At 36.4% G+C, this 19,162-nt stretch overlaps 1 protein-coding gene across 2 annotated transcripts in view; it reads left to right on the top strand.

Moving 5' to 3' along the window:
* Positions 1-19,162, top strand: part of kcnt2 (potassium channel, subfamily T, member 2) — a 566,635-nt gene that overhangs the window by 86,229 nt on the left and 461,244 nt on the right. For both annotated transcript variants that reach the window (XM_051932499.1, XM_051932498.1), the window contains exons 5-8: positions 4,297-4,345; positions 8,186-8,245; positions 9,055-9,129; positions 17,776-17,859. In XM_051932499.1, the coding sequence (XP_051788459.1) occupies positions 4,297-4,345; positions 8,186-8,245; positions 9,055-9,129; positions 17,776-17,859 (268 nt within the window). The remainder of the gene's footprint in view (positions 1-4,296; positions 4,346-8,185; positions 8,246-9,054; positions 9,130-17,775; positions 17,860-19,162) is intronic.

The following is a 19,162-nucleotide window of genomic DNA, read 5'->3' as shown; positions in this document are numbered from 1 at the left end:
GAGCAACAGTGGCACTTCTTGTGCAAATTCTTAGGACCACTACACTAATACTGTGTAGGGCCCCCGTCTGCTCTCCAAACCAACTCAATTCTTTATGACATTGATTCCATTAAATGTTTCTCTGAGATTCCGCTCTGTGTTGATGTAATGGAATCTTGCAATCTCTGCTGATTTGTTAGCTGCACATTCATGCTGAGAATCTCCTATTCTGTCACATCCCAAAGATGTTCCATTGTGTTCAGAAGGCCACTGACTTGGAAGGCCACTGAACTCATTGCAAGGTTCCTGAAACCAGTTTGAGATGTATTTCGCTTTGTGACATGGTGCATTACCAAGCTGGAAGTAGCCATTAGAATACTGGCAAATTGTGGCCATGAAAGGATGTACAAGATCAACAGAAAAACTCAAACAGGCCATGTCATTCAAGGGTTGACTGACTGTTATTAATATGACCAATTTGTGCCAAGAAAGCCCTCTCCCCACCTTTACACCACCACCACTAATCTGAACAGTTGACACTAGGCATGTTGGGTGCATGGATTCATGCTGTTATCACCAAATTCTGACACTACCACTTGTATACCTCAGAAATATTTGACATTGTTCAGACCAAGCTACGTTTTTCCAACCTTCAACTGTCCACTTTTGGTGAGCCATTGCCCACTGCAGCCTCAGCTTTCTATTCCTGACTGACAGGAGTGGAACCTGACATGGTCTTCTGTTGTTGTAGCCCATCTACCTCAAGTGTCAACATGTTATGCATTCTGAGGTGCTTTTCTGCTCACCACGATTGACAGAGTGGTTATTCAAGTTACAATAGCCTTTCTGTCATCTCCGATCAGTCTTGCCATCCTCCTCTGACTTCTGTCATCAACAAGGCATTTGTGTCCACTCACTGGACTGTTGTATGTGTAAACATTAAGTCAAGCTCCTGACCTGTATCTGTAGGATTCTATGCATCATGCCACATGATTCGCTGTTTAGATAACTGAAATGGATAAGCAGGTGTACAGGTGCTCCCAATAATTTGCTCAGTAGGTATAAACCGTCTTGCTTCTACAGATGGAAGGCACTTGATTTCCTGGGGCACTTAGCTAAAGAAGAAATAAGGGCAACCTGGAAAAGAATGGGAAATACTTCCTCAGATTGTCAGAGGAAGGTCATTTGGCAGGAGCTAAGGTGCCAAGTATACCTGATCCTTCTTATAAAGAGTGTGAGGTTGAGAAGGAAATAGCAGAGATGGTAAAACCATCTTGTCACAAGGGGTCAGGTTTATGGGGACATTCTTCTCCACTAAAAAGGCAGACTGCAACTGTCCTGGAGATTTGGACTTCTTAAAGGTACCAAAGGTTTAGACATGCACGCTCTTGTCCCTGTTGAAAATGTGAGGTTGTTCCAGGTCATAGAAGTGACTCAAGAATGGGGCTTAAAATCTGCATAGAATGGGCAAAGGGCTCCATGGGTGGCAAGAAGGTATTAGCCAAGTTACACAAGCAGAAAAAGTGATAAGAGATGGCACATGAACTGAGGGAGTGATTTTGAGTACTCTCAAGGAGAAACATCTGATTTTAGACTTGTGACGTCAGGCCAAGACGGACAACTTACTTTGGTGTTTTTATTCTTTTTTTTTTTTTTAATACTTTATGTTTAGTCTTGTGTTTGTTTCTTTGTTAAATTCTGTAATTTTGTATATGTTGCCCACTTTATATATAAATCAAGTGGGCTAAAAAGGTCTGAAAATGTATCAAAATAAATGCTTACAATTTTTTCATTGGCTCATTATCTGTGCTATTTAATTTGTTTTTAGTTAATATTTCTCAAACCGACAATATTTGACTCCACTGTAAATGTATTAAACAGAATGGCAGTGGCTGTACACTAGATAATGGATATTTATTAAATAAACAAAAGGGTGAACATATAGTTCTGCTTACTCTAAAAAGTTCATACAGAGGTTATTTTGTCCATTTCTCTGCACTGTCTGTAACCACTTACTGTAAATAGCCTTTCCTCTTTCACATCCAGTTTCTCATTCTAAATACCACTCCTCTTCTCGTTTGTGTCTTCCATTATCAGAAGTGGATGTTTTTATTCTTCTTTTATTCTATTCTTCCCCTCATTCCTCCACATTCCAAGTACACCCTAAAACTCTGATACCTAAGCAGCACTTACTAGGAGCCATGGATCCCCCATACTATGTTCAAAGTTCAAGGCCTCAGTTTTCACCACATCCCAGGGTCCAGCAACACATAACACAGGTCTGCAAAATGAAACTCAAAAAATGTATTTTAATTGTGAATAGTTATGTTTATTTGCATTTATGAATATATTAAAAAATATAATTACAATGTTTCCATCCACGTCACATTTAAGTACAAAACTGGAAATTTAAATTGTAACAAATTATACAAATTATTCATGTATACAACATTGTAAATTAATTTAACAAATATTTAGTCAGTCTAATATATTTAAACATCTATGTAAAGAAAAGAAGAATACTTCTTCATGGACTTGTGTATGACTTCTCTAATTTTGTCACTTGTTTTGATCCAAAGCTTCTTTTGGTTGCATCCCTAGGACTCATCCAGCCATAGTCTACCATCATACTGACATCCCAGCATCCCATGTACCTTCGTTTCCATGTCCTTGATATCCTATTGGAATCTTTCACACTGCTCTTCAATCACTACTCCAAGATATTCGAGGAAACAAATTCCAGATGTAAGCCCAAAAAGTGAACTTTGAGACACCCAGTTCCTTAAACCTAACTAACTAAGACATATTTCACAACATGTTTATAAATTAATTCTTTATTGTAATTTCTAAGTTTTTAGGTGACCTCTTTGACTGATACTTAAGCTTTTCTTTCCATGCCATCTGTCGCACCATCAAATTCTGTTTCAGAAATCAGATTTCTAATAACAGACAAACCCAGAAACTTTGAGCAGAAATACATAGAACAACTTGCGCCCTGTGTTTGCTGGGATTGGCTCCAGCATATACCCGTGACCCTGTAGTTAGGATATAGCGGGTTGGATAATGGATGGATGGACGGACATACAACAGCTTCCATTTGTTGATAGGGCTTTGATAAATGGCTTCATTAAACCAAGCTTAATATGAAGCGGTGGTAGCAGCACTTTATTTGGGCCCAACAAGCTAGTGCTGCTGATGATTTTGGCTCCAAGCTGTAACTTTTTTGGAGATGGCCATTCCTTCTGAACCCAATATCAATTCTTGACTCTTCTGATCCACTCACATGGGAATTTTATATGCTTTCACAGTGCTTTCAGGTCCCCAAATATGTACCAATAATGCTTATTATCTACTATATAATAAAACATTAAGGTCTGTGTGTCCAGTCCCTCTGAGCAATCCGATTGGTCAGTTTGGCTTTTGGTGATGTGATGAAAGAGGAAGTGCAAGTATGAGACACACAAGGAGGAGCAAAGGCATACAAGGCATACAGAGAGAGTTGCCCTCAAAAACATCCAGTATAAAACTGGTCAAGAGGTGAGAAAAGTGCCTCGAAAATGACAGATTCTGAGGAGCAGGCTTTACGGAAACATCCTCGAGAGGAGAGGCGCTGGTCAAGAGATGTTCACACAAGCAAATACAGAGTAAAGGTGTTGAAGATACACATAGGGCAAGAGATAGCAAATATTTTCTAATTATTCTATTAACCATGGCAAGTAGTTAATAACTGTTTTAAAAAAAAGCTTTTCTTTAAGCTTAGACTGTTAAAAAATATTAAATTCAAACAGACTATCATTAAAATAAAATTGATATTTAAATAATTACAATATGAAAATAATAAAAAACTGTAATTGTCAACTAAAAATGAGTTGTGAAAATGCAAATAATTTTTATTCTTGAATTTATTTCCTAAAGCTTTAAATAAATCCTATGAAATAACCAAAACAGTTGCCTCAATGTATACCTGTGTAATTGAAGTAAAGGGTGAATGCACTCGTCCTGCGGTGGATTGGCCCCCTGCCCGGGATTGGTTCCTGCCTTGTGCCCTGTGTTGGCTGGGATTGGCTTCAGCAGACCCCCGTGACCCTGTGTTCGGATTCAGCGGGTTGGAAAATGGATGGATGGATGGTGAATGTACTCGGGTAGTTTCCTAAGGACCACCCTTCTGTAGTCTGAGACAAATTCCTTAGGTTCCACTGGCAACCTTTTAAGCTTGAATTTAAAGCAAAAACTTTTAATACTCATTGTTCTTTCTTCAGGTCTGTCTTTTGGTATTTAAATGTCTTCTGAGTACATGTTATTTATTTTTTTAACCAGGGCTCCTATTATCTGGGTGAGGAGAAGTCTTCCTTTATGGGGGTTACAGGTACAGTATAAACTCTACTTTAAATTATCCAGAATTATGCTTAAGGAATATTTAAACCTAAAATAAATAGTAGATGCGAGTTCTAAAATGGTGTGAAATCTCAGTGGTTAGCACTATTGCTTCTAAGCTGTATACACACATCCCTTCTTGATCATTATATGTTCAGAGTTACCATCTTCTACCCATGTTCATGTGGGAGAGTTCTTTTTACATAGTCTTTATGTGTGTCCTTTAGTGATTCCCGGTGTAATGTTTATTGTGTACGGGAACATTCATGCATGTGCCTGTGATGAACTGGCTTGGACATTTGGGTCTGGTCTCTGATAATTGAGGCATCTGTTATAAACTGACTTCTCACAGGACTGTAACGGTGAAAGGAGGTTTGTATTATGGACAAATGTGATTTCGGAAAATATATTTAATGGAAATCACTTACAAATTTCCACAACTTGTTTTAAATCACAATTTTTGTTTAACATTGAGATTCTAAAGTGAAATAGTTTCACAATAATCGTCTGTAAATAAGTCTTGATAGTTAAGCAGCTCCAAATTGAAACAAATGTGTCTGAAGATACTGTTCCAGTTAAGGAAACAACTTATTGATTAACACAATACAAAACTATACTGGGCCAAAGCCTACATCAGCTACAGGATGGGAACCAAGCCTGATGAGAAAGCTAGTCCATTCCAGAGTATATTGACCTACATTACTTACTGTCATGCATTCACTTACTAAAATGATAAAATGGATTAAAAAATTAATATACATCTGCAAATTAATTACCTGCTTCTATTGAATAGCAATAAGGATACATTAATAAAGGAGATAGATAGATACGTAGATTCCAAATACAGTAACTTCAAGGGATGCCAAAAAATAGCCAACTGTGCCACTCCTTTTTAAAAGGAAAAAAAAGGCACAATGGCACCACAGTAACAGAAACTCAGCTTTGTTGGCCACAAAATTTGCCTTAACTGGCAGCTCATTTTGAGCAGTTTTGTTCAGGAGAGCTGTTCTTATGAAAGTCCAGGACTGAAAAAGACACTTCCTTCTGGGGACACTCGCAGATATAGGGCTCTGACTCTAATGGGTAGGGCCCTTCTTTAAACATTGAGGGTGGGTCAAATGCCCTCATTGGATGCCTTCTCTGAGCTGCGTAGTGAAAAGATAAGAACATTAGCAACAGCTCCCCCATCCTGCCCTGGCATAGTATTGCATACCATGGAAGGTATCTGGAGTCACCCATGTGTGACAAGAAAAATATAAATAAATCATAACCTCCCAAACACACACAAAAAATTCTGGTTTGGATAATAGAACTGCTGTCATTTGACAACAGGCTTGTAGGTGGCAGTAGGATGGAGTTAGTTAGATCTATTCAGATGTGCCACAGGTTTTCATTTAAAGGCATTTGAAAACAGCAGACCCAGCTCATCTACAAATGGAACATGCTGTTTTAATTTGTTCCTTTCAAAGTTCTACTGGTTGCAGTCGCCAGCTGTCAAAAGTAAAAATCCATTCATTCATTTATTTCTCAGTTTGAGTTTTCCAATGGCTGGGTTGTTTTTTTTTCAGTTTTTTAAAGCTTTAAATTAATAACAATAATAAGATGAAGATTACGAATAATTTCTCAAGCTTTATAGTCTGTTTAGTTTTTGCTCTCACGTGTTTTTGGACTTAGTCTTTTAGTTTCTGTATTGGGCATTGATATCTCTGCCCAATTGGTCTCCAGGTAATGACTCTTGACTTTGTTTTTTCTACATTGCGCCTTGTCATTCTGTTCCCAATCATTTCCTCTCTGTGCTACAAACAGTACCCAAGCATTCCAGGATCAGAATGATTCATCATTAGAGTGTTAATAGCAAAGTGATTGTTTCTATTGCAATCAAATGAACGCCATTCACATATTAAAAGCAAGTTTAATTAGTACCCAAAATGCCAAAGTACCTGAACATGCTGTGACTCCCATTTAGATGTGACAGTTCAGTCAAGTAAATTAATTGTGATCAAAGTTTCCTCATTATATGGAGGCAGGCTAGATCTAAATTTTTCCATCTTACTTTTATCCTTCCTTTGGATCTTTGCCTTTTCCATCTTTGGAGAAGCTTTTCCACTGATAAGGTGTAACTGAGCTCCTCAGGTGCTAGGGATCAAGGTGCCAACAGCTGACTACAAGAATATTTCACACACCCCACTTTACAATCCACAGAGTCTCATACATTTTCAGATGTTGCAAAAATGAAGAACTTCCAGAGCCTCTTCGTTCTGCCTGTGACTTTTCTCAATGTTGAGATGAGCAGACACTCAGGTTTGTGATGTCAGCAGCACACTTCCAATTTAAAAATCTATTCACTAAATTACTAATGGCAAGTTAGATGCCAGATTAATCTAATCTTAACCTTAATAATTAACAAACGTTAAAAGAAGTTATCAAAAACTAGAAAAAAAAATCTGCACACTATTTTATTTATTGTAAATACTGCACATATAATTTTTGGGTTCTTGTGAATAACATAGTGGTTAGGACTGCAATTTCCACCTCAAAGTTATTTTAAACAGAATGTAAGCATCTTCTGTTTATAGCATATTTTATCATCTTGTGTGGGATCATTTGTAAAGATAAATGTAGTAACCATTCACAAATATCATAACTATCCACTATCTTTCTGCAGATGTGTTTTTATTGCTTACTCATTATACACAGCAAATCAATCATACACTTGCCCATTTTCATCCATGATCTTATAGACACTCCACAGCTTCCTCTATTACACTGCCAGTCCCATGTCACTGGGGTGTTTAGTCCTTTCGGCACAGGCACAGAGTTTACAATCTGTACTTTAATAATAATAATTCTTTATATTTATATAAGGGGTTTTCTTGCTACTCAAAGCGCATTACGTAGAAAGAGGGAAGCCACTTCAACCACCTCCAATGTGTAGCACCCACCTGAATGATGTGACGGCAGCTATTATTGCACCAGTATACTCACCACACGTTTGCTATTAGGGGTTGAAAGGGTGAGAGGTATTTAGCCAGTTAGAGACAGGGGATGATTAGTGGGCCAAAATGACCAGGCCGTGGTTGGCAATTTAGCCAGGACATCAAGATGCACCCTTCTCTTTACGAAGGATGCCCAGAGATCTTTAATGCTCACAGAGAGTAAGGACCTTGATTTTACATTTTATGTGAAAGAGGGTGCCATTTTTACAGCAGTGCGTCCCTGTCACTGCACTGGGGCATTGGGATCCACATTCAGACCACAGGGTAAGCGCTCCCTGCTGCCCTCACCAACACCTCTTCCAGCAGCAACCCAAGCTTTTTCTAAATGGTCTCCCATCCAAGTACTGGCCAGGCCCGAACACGCTTAGCTTTAGGTGGATGACCACTTCTGAGATGCAGGAGGTATGGCTGCTGGAATTCAGTTTTTACAATCTTTACATTGAAAATGGCTTGTGAATAAGTGGAATTTGAGGGATCTAACCCTGCTAGTGCATCACCAGCCATTTAAAGCTCCTTATGACTTCTGCACCTCACCCACATATAAACACAGAACTTTAACTTAACTCAGACCTGGATTAAGTGGGTTAGAGAATTAACATATAAAAAGAAAAATATATATATTGAAAATACTTACTAACAATAGTCAGGTAACTGAAATAAAAGATTTAACAAAACAAATTAGAGATACAATGTGCTACTCTAATATGAAATAATTCTGCTCACAGAAAATTGATTAAATATTACAGAATATATTTTCAGAATTTATTGTTCTGCTTCTGTCAGCTATCTTCTAATGACTTTTACTAACTTTTTTTTTTTTTTTACGTCCCCAACAGGTTACTGTGGCCCTGATAAGTCTTTTTGAAACAACACTGTTGACGTATCTCAGTTATAAGGTACACTATGCCTACTAACCTCAGATTGTTGTAAATGGAACTGCACCCAAGACATTAATGGAAGTTGTAAAGTGTAGACAATAACCTATCACAATTACGTTTCAATGGTTTGTGTGAATACCGTATTCTAAATAATAGACAGCAAAAGTTTATGAAAGGAACAAACGAATTGGTTGCATCTTGCAAAAATCAAATTTAGTATTAGTAAAAAGCAAAGCATACAACACAATTTACGAAGACTTTCAGAATGCTTTGGATGCAGAATGGCAATGAAGATTCATTTTGAAATTAAAAACCACTGACATCAGAGGTACAGAACTGGATTTCAAGTAAGTTAATTGGATGGAGATAAAGAGTATAGATAAGAGGCTCCATGTATCATCAACGGGATTCCTAAGGGATCTGACGTTGGACAGTTACTGTTTCAAATTCACATTAATTACATTGGTTTTGATATAATTAGTAGGTCTCTGCGAAAAGTGCAAAACCTAGGCAAAATGAACATTAATTATATCTAAACTATAAGATGGGTTACGGTGACTCATAGGAAGCAAGTTCTGAAAAGGACACAGGGGTTTATGATGAAGCAATCTTTTCAACTCCTAGATAATCTGCAGATGTAATAAACATATTAATAAAAAATATTTGGTTATATAGTGAAGCCTGTTGAATGTCAATCAAGGAATGTCACACAGAGACATCTTAATGCATTAAACCTATAAAAACATGGGATTATATGGGCCAGTTTTTGAAAATACTTTGTATCATAGCTCCTTCAAAACACTTTAATGTTTTTTTGTTTTTTCCAGGGAAATCTTTGGGAGCAAGTTCTTCGGATTCCATTCATCCTGGAAATGATCAATACTGTGCCCTTTTTGATAACAGTAAGTGTGCTATTAAATAGGCATAAGGAGAAATAGGAATACAAATATACTTAGAGTAAATGTTAGCTGTAAATATAATTATTATTATTAGTGTGTTAATTTTTACAACTTTATTGATATTTATTGCTTTTTACTGCTGTAACTTTGATTGTGTCTGTTGTTTCACTGAAAAATGTGTTCAGTGGCATTTCTGCATTAAGGGGCCATTAGGGCGGCCCCACTAGACGTTGTGCAAGGTAAAATGTTATTTTACTTTTTGATTTAAATAAATATTTACAGTGGCCTTACACTTTTTCTTTTTAAGCATTCTTTTTCCAACTACGCATCATTTGCTTAATACATTTGTAGCTGCATTTTCCCAAAGTTTCTAAAATTCTGCAGCTCAAACTCAAAAAATGGGATTCAGCAAAGGCCTGACGAGCAGAAAAGATTCCACAGACAAAATATCTTCGTTTTTAAAAGTTTAGTTAAATTTTAAAGTAAAACAGTTCACACAAAATTAAAGGAAGAAAAATTAAAATAGCAAAAAAAAGAAAAAAAAAATTATAATAAGAAAAATGTAGTTCTGAGCTTAATCTTGTTACAACTTATATCGTTATTAATTTCTTATAATTTCCGAACCATTTCAAAACGGTCAGAAAACTGTATGCTTATCCCATTTCTAAACTTAAAATGGGTTTATCACGTCCCTCTTTACTGGGACCTGTTCTAAACACAACTGAGTTTATTATCTCACTGTTTCTCAGTTATAGCAAGAAGATTCTATCTCTTACTAACTTATAGGGGGAAAAAGACTATACCATTGTCTATGACTATAGCAGAAATTATGTTCTATTCAAGTAAAGCAAACATTAATATGAGTTTAACTCAAAACTTTAACTTTCTAAAATTGGCTCTTACAACATTTTCTAATCGAGAAAAAATATGGCTCTTTGTAGCATGTGAATTTGTCTTTGTGCAAAATTTCGGTTTACATTCAGTTGTTGTTATAATTCTGCATTTGCATGTTGTATTTTTTAATGGTCTTTTTTTTTTTCTATTTGCATAACAATTTTTCCTTGTATTTTGGAGACAAGAATTTATTTTAATCATTTTATATTTTCAAGTTGTTTTTACACATGTAAATTTAACAAGATTCAGTGATCAAAATATAACGCAAGTAAAAACAGCAAATGCAAGAAAGAGACATAGCACAGGTATGGATAGCGATAAGAAAAAGGAATACTGTTGAATAAGGAAGTTAGGAAATTCATCGTTGCACACTTTCTTCCTTCTTTCTATCCATTTTCTTGTAAGCAAACCACAATCCATAAATCCTTTCATAAAGTATGAAGCCACTGCAGAATGATCATATAATTCTTAGAAAATTATTAACTTGAGAGATTTAATTTCTTCATAAAATGTTTAATTAACTTAATCTCCAAGAAGCTACACACAAAATAACCTAATAATGTTTATAAGATTTTTGTGTGCGATTAGAAATACTGTGATAATACCGAAAATATCAGCTTTGCATATCTCTTTCATACGTCGTCTTACTGACTATTTTGAAAATATAATTTCCTGTAAAATATGTAACCCTAGAAAAATAAAAGGACAGAGTTGCTTCGAATTTCATAATTGTTAACAATACTGACTTCAAATTATTGCTACTGATATTATATTATACTGTTTAATCCTTAGATCTTTGGTATTAGTTTATAATCAGGATTACAAAGAAATCTCTGCAATACAATTTATTTAAAAAAATTAGAGAACAGTTTGAATGTGCTTATGGGAGAACTAGATTTATTTGCTACACTGGTAATATCCACCAATTTCAACAGTCGCACACCAGCAAGAAACGAGAACATGTGCCCCCCCCGCCCCCTATTTTTTTGCCAATCTGATTTTGCAGTTGCAGCAACCACGTCATTTTAGTAATCTTCTTTTCACTTTCAAATGTATTCATTGGGTCAAAAACAGTCAAGACATTCGTAGATTGGCTGTCCAAAAACACTTATTTCAGTAGAACATCCTATGGAGGCCTAGGGTGGAGCAAACCCTGGGATGCTTTTAGATGAAGGGAGAAAACTTTTAACGTGGTGTCAGTCCATCAGAGGGCACACGTCGGTGCATACTCACACTTGCTCACATGAGGCACAACCTAGACCTACTGTACAAGGACACCATTTGTTCTGGACTTCTGTCCAAATTGAAATGCCAACGTTTTGACCAACAAAACTGAATTGTTTCTAAAACACTCTCTGAAATGTGCACATTAGAAAATGCATGATCTCATGTAACAGTGTGGAAAGGGAATACTGAGCTTTTCAAAAATGGTGATGTACAGTATACTTCTCATGCCATCAGTCGCAGATTTCAGTTTGTCCTGATAATTCCTTTTGCTCTGAGGATTGTCAGTTCCTAACTTCTTTGCATCAGCTGATGAGTACTACACTTTGAAACACAAGAACATTTCACTGTTTTATTTAAGCAGGACTCCTAGTCTATATTTCCCAAGGCTTGGTTTTGTTCAACTTACACTTGTTTAGAAGATTTAAAAGCAGTGGCACTTCATCTGCCCAGGCATAGATGTCTGTTTTGTTCTTCCTCATTCTTTTGCTCTGTAAACAAAAAGAATGCCTGGCTGATATCTCATGCATGCCTAATAGGTAGGATTTACACATTTTTGGGGTTTCATTGAGGATAACAAACTTTCAGAAAATAATCTGTAAATTCTAGTGTGGATGGAAAACATTTTAATTGAAAATGGCATTTTCAAGTTTATCCATGTTAGTTCAAACTAAATCTTAGAGTCACCATTCAACTTAAGTGACATTCAGCATTAGATGTAGTAAGTAACCAGAGTTCTTACAAAGGGATCTGCAAGTTATACTTCTCTCTTTCTGAGGCTAACGTGTGAGAAATCTGGAGGTAATGGTGAACTTAGGACCCTTAGGTCCCTTGTACCACCGCCCCAGGAGAACAACTAAACCCTGGGTTGCTGCACGATCAAAAAACCGCTAGGGAAAAGCAGTTTGTTATTAAAAATCTTTCGGGGTAACGTCACCAGTGCTCATCCTTATATTTGACCCCTCACCACATGTCCCAGATCAGCATCAGACAATAAGCATTACCATGATGAAGAAGGGGAAAAATACATACATATAGACAGAAAAAACAAACAACTACCTAACAAGAATCAAAAACAACCTTCCACAGATTAGGGGGCGAGATGTTATCGCCTAAGATAAACCAGTTTCCCCAAATTGGTTTACTGTCCTAACAGTTCCTGAGCAAGATGGAAAGTGGAAGCCTACCGAAGTACGCTGGCAGCCAAGCCAATAACAAAAAAGTTCTGCCCTACTGGTCCCAAAGAGTCGATTGCCCCATAGAAACCAAAAAAGTCCATCTTCAGAGATGCGTCTGCCTTGTATTGCCGAGTGAGAAAAAACTTCTTCCAGCAGGTGTATTCTTGGCGCTACCTTGTTGATTCTCCTTGCTCCACCGCACAATTTCTCTCTCACTCTGTCATGTCTTTAGCACCAATCGTCCTGTCTGTGTTGTGACCTCTCTCTTAAAGGTGTATTATCAGTCAACCATTTCTTGAAGGGCACCCTAAGGAGCTGCAAACTGACAACGGGACAATAGCACATGTGGCACCTGCTACACCCTTAGGTCCAGACCCTTCGACTAGCTGCTGGTGATGTGGCTTTAACAGGTTTGATTTACCTGCTGTAGGCCTTAATCTTCAGTCGTCATGTATCTCATGTTCCTTACCCTCCTTATTCCTTCAATGAAACTCCTGGGTTGACACCTCACACACTGTAACCTCTGAGACCAGAAAAATACAAGAATCTAGACCAAATTAATAGTAAAAGAAAACTGATCTTATTTAATAAAGCACAAAACAAAATACAATTTAATACTACCCTTTGCCCTAAAAATAATAATCCATTCAAGGCGGGTTCTTACACATTTTTTTTGCATGATTATTCTAAAATTTATTTTCATTCACTTTTATTATAGTTTCGGCTTACTATTATCTTAAAAAGCATATCTAATTTTGTTAACTAAGTATTTCAGAGTATGGCAATTGTGTAATAAAACATCTTAGTTCAAAAGTTCATTTTCAACTTCAGCACACAAAAGAGGAACTTGCTCTTATGGTTTTTACTGAACCTCTTACCCTCGAGTTTAGCCCTTAATTTAATGTTGAAGTCAATCATCTCAACATTTATGGTCTCACTTGACAGTTTTGGTTTCTTGATCCACTCCATTTTTAACCTGAATCAGTTCTCTAGTGTGCCAGGGTGGTGTGTTCTCTTTACAGGAGATAAAAAGAGATGTGTGATCTCAATACCATTTCTATAGGAAGCACTCAGGTGCAAAGATTAACATTATTGAATATTTAATAACACAATGACTTGTTTTTTTATTTTTATTTTTTCAAAAATCATTCCTTTTATGAGTCAGTATGAACGAATGTGGAAATGCAGGTGACCGGTGTTGCAGAGCTGGTCTCTACAGCACCTTTAAAAAGTGTTCACCTCTATCACTGGTACACAACATTGAATCCCAGTGGAATTAATTTAGCTTTTTGACACTGATTAACAGAAAACGACTCTTTAATCTTAAAGTGAAGGAAGATCTATGCAAAATGGTCTACATAAATTAGAAATATAAACCAGAAAGTAATTGATTACATAAGTATTCACAATCTCCAATATGACACAATCATATCACTCATCACTGCTGCAGCCAATTGTTTGTAGAAGTCAGAGAATTCAATGGAGATCTCCTCTCTGGGGTTTCAGCTGATTGTAGCATAAATTCACCTCATCTGGAAAGTCCAACTTGTGGTGAATCAGTATGGTGGTGTAACCTACACAATGAAGACAAAAGAAAACTCCAAGCACCTCAGGGATAGAATGTTTGAAAAGCAGAAGTCAGGGGATGGAGACAAGAAAATATCCAAGCAACTAAATATCCCCTGGAGTCTGGCATAGCTGTAAACCTGCCTAGAGCAGGCCATCTGTAAACATTGAGTGACCATTCAAGAAGACAAGTCAGTGAGGGCATCAACAGACTAATGAAAACTATGAAGGAGATACAAGTTGCTGTGGCTCAGACCGGAGAGACTGTGCAGACAGTAGTGGCTGCCCGGGTGCTTCATTAGTTCCAGCTTTATGGGAGAAGCAAAGAGAAAGCCACCGGTAGAAAACGCACATGACATCTCAGAAGATTTTGAAATAAGCTTGAGGAAGGTTCTACAGTCCGATTTGAGAAAAAAAATGAATGTTTTTTAAAACACCATATTTGGTGTTATCAACTGCATGTTATCAAAAACACACCATTCTCACTATAATGCAAAATACAAGGAGGCGGTCTAAAAGAAACGTACAATGTGGGAGAAAATGTGCTCCCCAGCAAGGCAACAAACTTGGGCATAAACCTAAAGCTTCTCAGAAATTGCTTAAAAACAGCAATGTTAATGCCATGGAGTCCAGATATCAATCTAATTGAGAATTTGAGACTAGACTAGATAAAGGCTGTTGACAAATGATCCCTGTAACACCAGACAAAGCTTTAACAGTGGCAGTGTCCAGATACTGACTTGATATGGGTGAAAGTTAAAAATATAAAAACACAAAATAAATAATCTGTTCTACCCATCTATGATGAATTGTAATCTAAGTAATAAATGTAGACCTTAGCATTAGGTTTAGGTTTCTTTATTTAGTCATGTTTACACAGGAAAACATGAAATTTGCCTTCTCAGTTGCATCTAATAACAGGTAACAGACAAAATGAAATAAAACAGACAAATAGAAATAAGAAAGGTTAAGGTAAGGCAGTTAGATAAAAAACATTTTTTTTTTTTTGGGTATAAAAGAGGTAACAGGATATATATCAAAACCTTAAACATCATCTCCGATATTTCTTATTGAAAAGTCGTATGGCACTAGGAAGAAAGGAGTTTCTGGAGCGATTTGTGTGGGTTTTCAAAGCAACTATCCTTCTTGATTTACTGAAGTTTAGTTCTACATGTAATGGATGACTGTCATCAGTTGAGATGATTTCCAGTTTCTTTAGCATTGCCCTCTGACACACACTAGTCAAATCATCTACATCAGCCCCAATAACTTTAGCTGCATACTTCGTAATCTGATGGAGCTTTTTTGAGTTTTGGTTTGTCAGACTATTAAACCAGGCAATGAAACTGAAAGTGATCACGGACTGGATCAGACTACAATAGAAGGACAACATGAGGTCCTTGTCTACTTTAAATAGTTTGAGTTTATGGAGGAGAAATAAGCGCTGGTTGCATTTAGAAAATAATTTTTTTGTATTTGTATTCCAGTTAAGATTGTTATCTAGGTAAGTTCCTAAGTATTTATATTCATTCACTATTTCTACCTCCTCTCCCAGAACTACAATAGGTGAACATACAGATTTCTGTCTCTTAAAATCAAATATCATTTCTTTGGTCTTTTTTACATTCAGAGTGAGAGAGTTTTTATTGCACCAGTTTACCATACAGTCCACTTGATTTAGATAGTGGCTTTCATCCTCCCCAGATATGCATCCTATGATCATGGTGTCATCTGCATACTTAATAATGGAGCAGTGGTCATTGTTCTGTCTCAGGTCACTTGTGTACAGAGTAAACAGTAATGGTGATAAGACACACCCCTGTGGACTTCCTGTGTTTGAATGAATGGCTATTGAAAAAGTGTCCTGAACTTTTAACTGTCTGTGAACGATTTAAAAGAAAGTTCTGAATCCATAGTGTGATAAATGGGTTTACATTCATACTGTTTAATTTCCCAATCAGTATATGAGGCTGTATAGCATTGAACGCTGAAGAAAAATCCAAAAATAGTGCTCTGACATATGAACCAGGCTGATCAAGAAAGGTATAGATTTGATGTAAGATAACAAGCAGAGCATTAACATTTGCACATTTTGTGGAATGTATTTTGTAATGCATATAGCAATAAAATAAATTGCATTTGTCATTCCAACAGATGGTGCATCATAAACATTTCTAGTAATATACGCCATTTGGTGTGGAATTCGTAAAAGTAGTGTCAATGTTTGTGGTGTGCCATTTTTTAGAATGACAAATGCAATGAGGTTTAGGTCCTATCTTTCAGATAGAAGTTTTTGTGTCAGTATTGATGATTTTACTTCCACCTCTGTTGCCCTCCCCTGGGGGGTACCACAGAGCTCCATCCTGGGACCTCTTCTGTTCTCCTTGTACCTGCTACCACTCGGCGCTATTTTTCGGAAACATGGTATTTCCTTTCATCTTTATGCAGATGACTGTCAGGTGTATTTCCCACTGAAGAGCCAAGGTCCATGTTCTGTCCAGCCCCTGCTTGATTGCCTTATTGACATAAGGAGTTGGATGGCACTAAATTTTCTAAATTTTAATGAGAACAAAACAGAAGTCATGCTATTTAGGCCCAATAGCACCAGCGGGACCCCTTGCATCGACCTTTCCACCGTGGCTCAATTTGAGAAATCCATGATCACAAATTTTGGTGTAAAAATGGACTCCACTTTTAAACTTGATAGCCATGTGAATGCAGTGGTAAAATCTTGCTTTTTCCAGTTGAGGTGGCTGTCAAAAACCAAGCCTATGTTGTCTAAGCGCAACCTTGAAACAGTGATACATGTTTTTATAACATCTCGTCTAGATTACTGTAATGCGCTTCTTTTTGGAATTAGCCAGGCCTCCATGGCTCGCCTACAGCTGGTAGAAAACGCTGCTGCTCGATTTTTAACTGGCACAAGAAAGCATGAGCATGTTACCCCGATTTTGGCTTCCCTCCACTGGCTTCCAATTCGTTTTCGAATCCATTTTAAGATCCTTGTATTTGTTTTATAAATCTTTCAATGGGTGTGCCCCTCTTTATTTGTCGGAACTGCTGCACCCTTACGTACCATCTCGCTCCCTCAGGTCAGCAGACCAGATGCTTTTACGCATTCCCAGGGCATGATGCAAACTCCGAGGTGATCGAGCTTTTTCAGTTGCAACCCCAAAACTCTGCAACGATTTGCCATTGCATGTTAGGCAGGCTCCTTCGCTAGCTGCCTTTAAATCCTTTTTAAAAACACATTTTTACTCTCTGGCTTTTAACCCTGTATAATATGTTGGCTATTTGTATACTTTTTATACTTTCTATTAAGAATGTCTTCAGCTCTTATGTGTTGTTTTTCTTTGTACAGCACTTTGGTCAGCCTTGAGGTTGTTTTTAAAGTGCTTTATAAATAAATAAATAATCATCTGTTGGAGAAACAGACATAAGTGAATGGACACACAGATGCTTATCCTTTATGAAGGTGGATTAATGTAGATCACCTTTCAGAGATTATTTTTTTGATTTGGACATTAGAGTATCTCTTGGACCAATAGCGTGAGTTTTCTGCATTCAACTTATAAGACCAAAATTATAAAATACCAGAAATTATACTGTAAAATCAAGTCCCGACTTATCCGCGAGTATACATGGTAAATAGTTTTTCAGTTCTTACAAGATATTATTAAAGCTGAAAAAATGTTTAACATGATTGGCCTTTTCATTTATAAATGACAATATTTTAATAAAGGCATGTAAACTTTACTGATCCGCTATGCATATATTTTTTTTTCAGATATTTTGGCCGCCATTGAGAAATCTCTTTATTCCAGTGTTCCTAAATTGCTGGCTGGCTAAACATGCTTTGGAAAATATGATTGTAAGTGTTGCCCTTTTTATTTTATCTTTATACAACAGTGCTCAGTGTTTGTTTGAATGATTATACATAATACTGAGAAGAAAATCTAGATAATTATATCACCACAAGCATATAAACCACATTAAAACACATTTAGTTAGCTGAAAAATGTATTTTAATTTAGGCTTAAAAATCTGTGACTTGAGAAAAAGCTTAAAATTATTGCTTTTTATACCTTAAGTAGGTTATTCCTGTGGAACATGGATAAAGGCAAAGGCTTCTTAGGATGGTGGCACTTAAAGGAATCTGAAGAGAGATTTCAATCGAGCGGAAAATGCCTTTTAAATCGACTTACACATTACATCTGCAATACATCTTGTTTATTAACTAGTGAACATCACTTTGCATTTGGTTGTAATTTGTTTCTTGGGGAATTAGCATTGTTGAAAATCACAGTAGTATCACTCACTTATTGTGTTATCTTCTTCTAGAAAAACAATTAAAGAGCTTACACAAAAGCCTGAATGAGCTTTAACATAATTAGAATGACAGCTGTTGCAGCACAATACCCTGGGTGTAATCTGAATGCTGACGAGCTTCTGAAGATTTCGCAAATACTGCACAATTAAAGCACATTTGGTAAAATATTACCATGGGATTCTGTTTTGGTTTTAGTCAAAGAAAAATAGGGACGAGTATCAACATGGATTTGCATAAAAGTGTTTGATCTCATAATGCATTACTAAGTGATACAATATGAAAGCCATTAACATCTCAACTTATCTACACAAAACGCAGCTGTTTAGCACTGACTCATGTTATAACTTAATGCGTTGATCATTTTAAAAAAACAACTTGATTTTATTTGCTCACAATATAAAAGAGTTTAGTATTTTTTTTATCTTTTATTGAATGTATTAAATACATGTAATGTTCCATACAATCAAGTCAAACTTAACAAATCAAACGACTAAAATAGTTTGAAAGTCTGTTAGTCCAAAAGCTTTGGATAGTCCAGTGATAGATATTCCACTCATACATGGTAAGAAACGCAGAAAACATTTTTGTGAGAGTGATATGATGCTGATGTGATGGAATCTGAATTCTCCATCTAAGGAAAAATAAAACTACGGCAGAAATACTGTCTTTGAAATTATGTTAACATGTTCACTATGTTGTTTTCAGTATTATTTTATTATCTTGCTAACAAAAAAGAGAACTGTTTTAATATAAAATAATCTATGGCATCCATTGTTATATTCTAGAGTATAATGATGGATATTGCTTTAAATCTGAACCAATATGTTAGACAGATACAAAGTAT

The sequence above is a fragment of the Erpetoichthys calabaricus genome, chromosome 10 (genome assembly GCF_900747795.2).
Source record: "Erpetoichthys calabaricus chromosome 10, fErpCal1.3, whole genome shotgun sequence".
Classification (NCBI taxonomy): Eukaryota; Metazoa; Chordata; class Cladistia; order Polypteriformes; family Polypteridae; genus Erpetoichthys; species Erpetoichthys calabaricus.
This window is presented reverse-complemented; position numbering and strand designations above follow the sequence as displayed.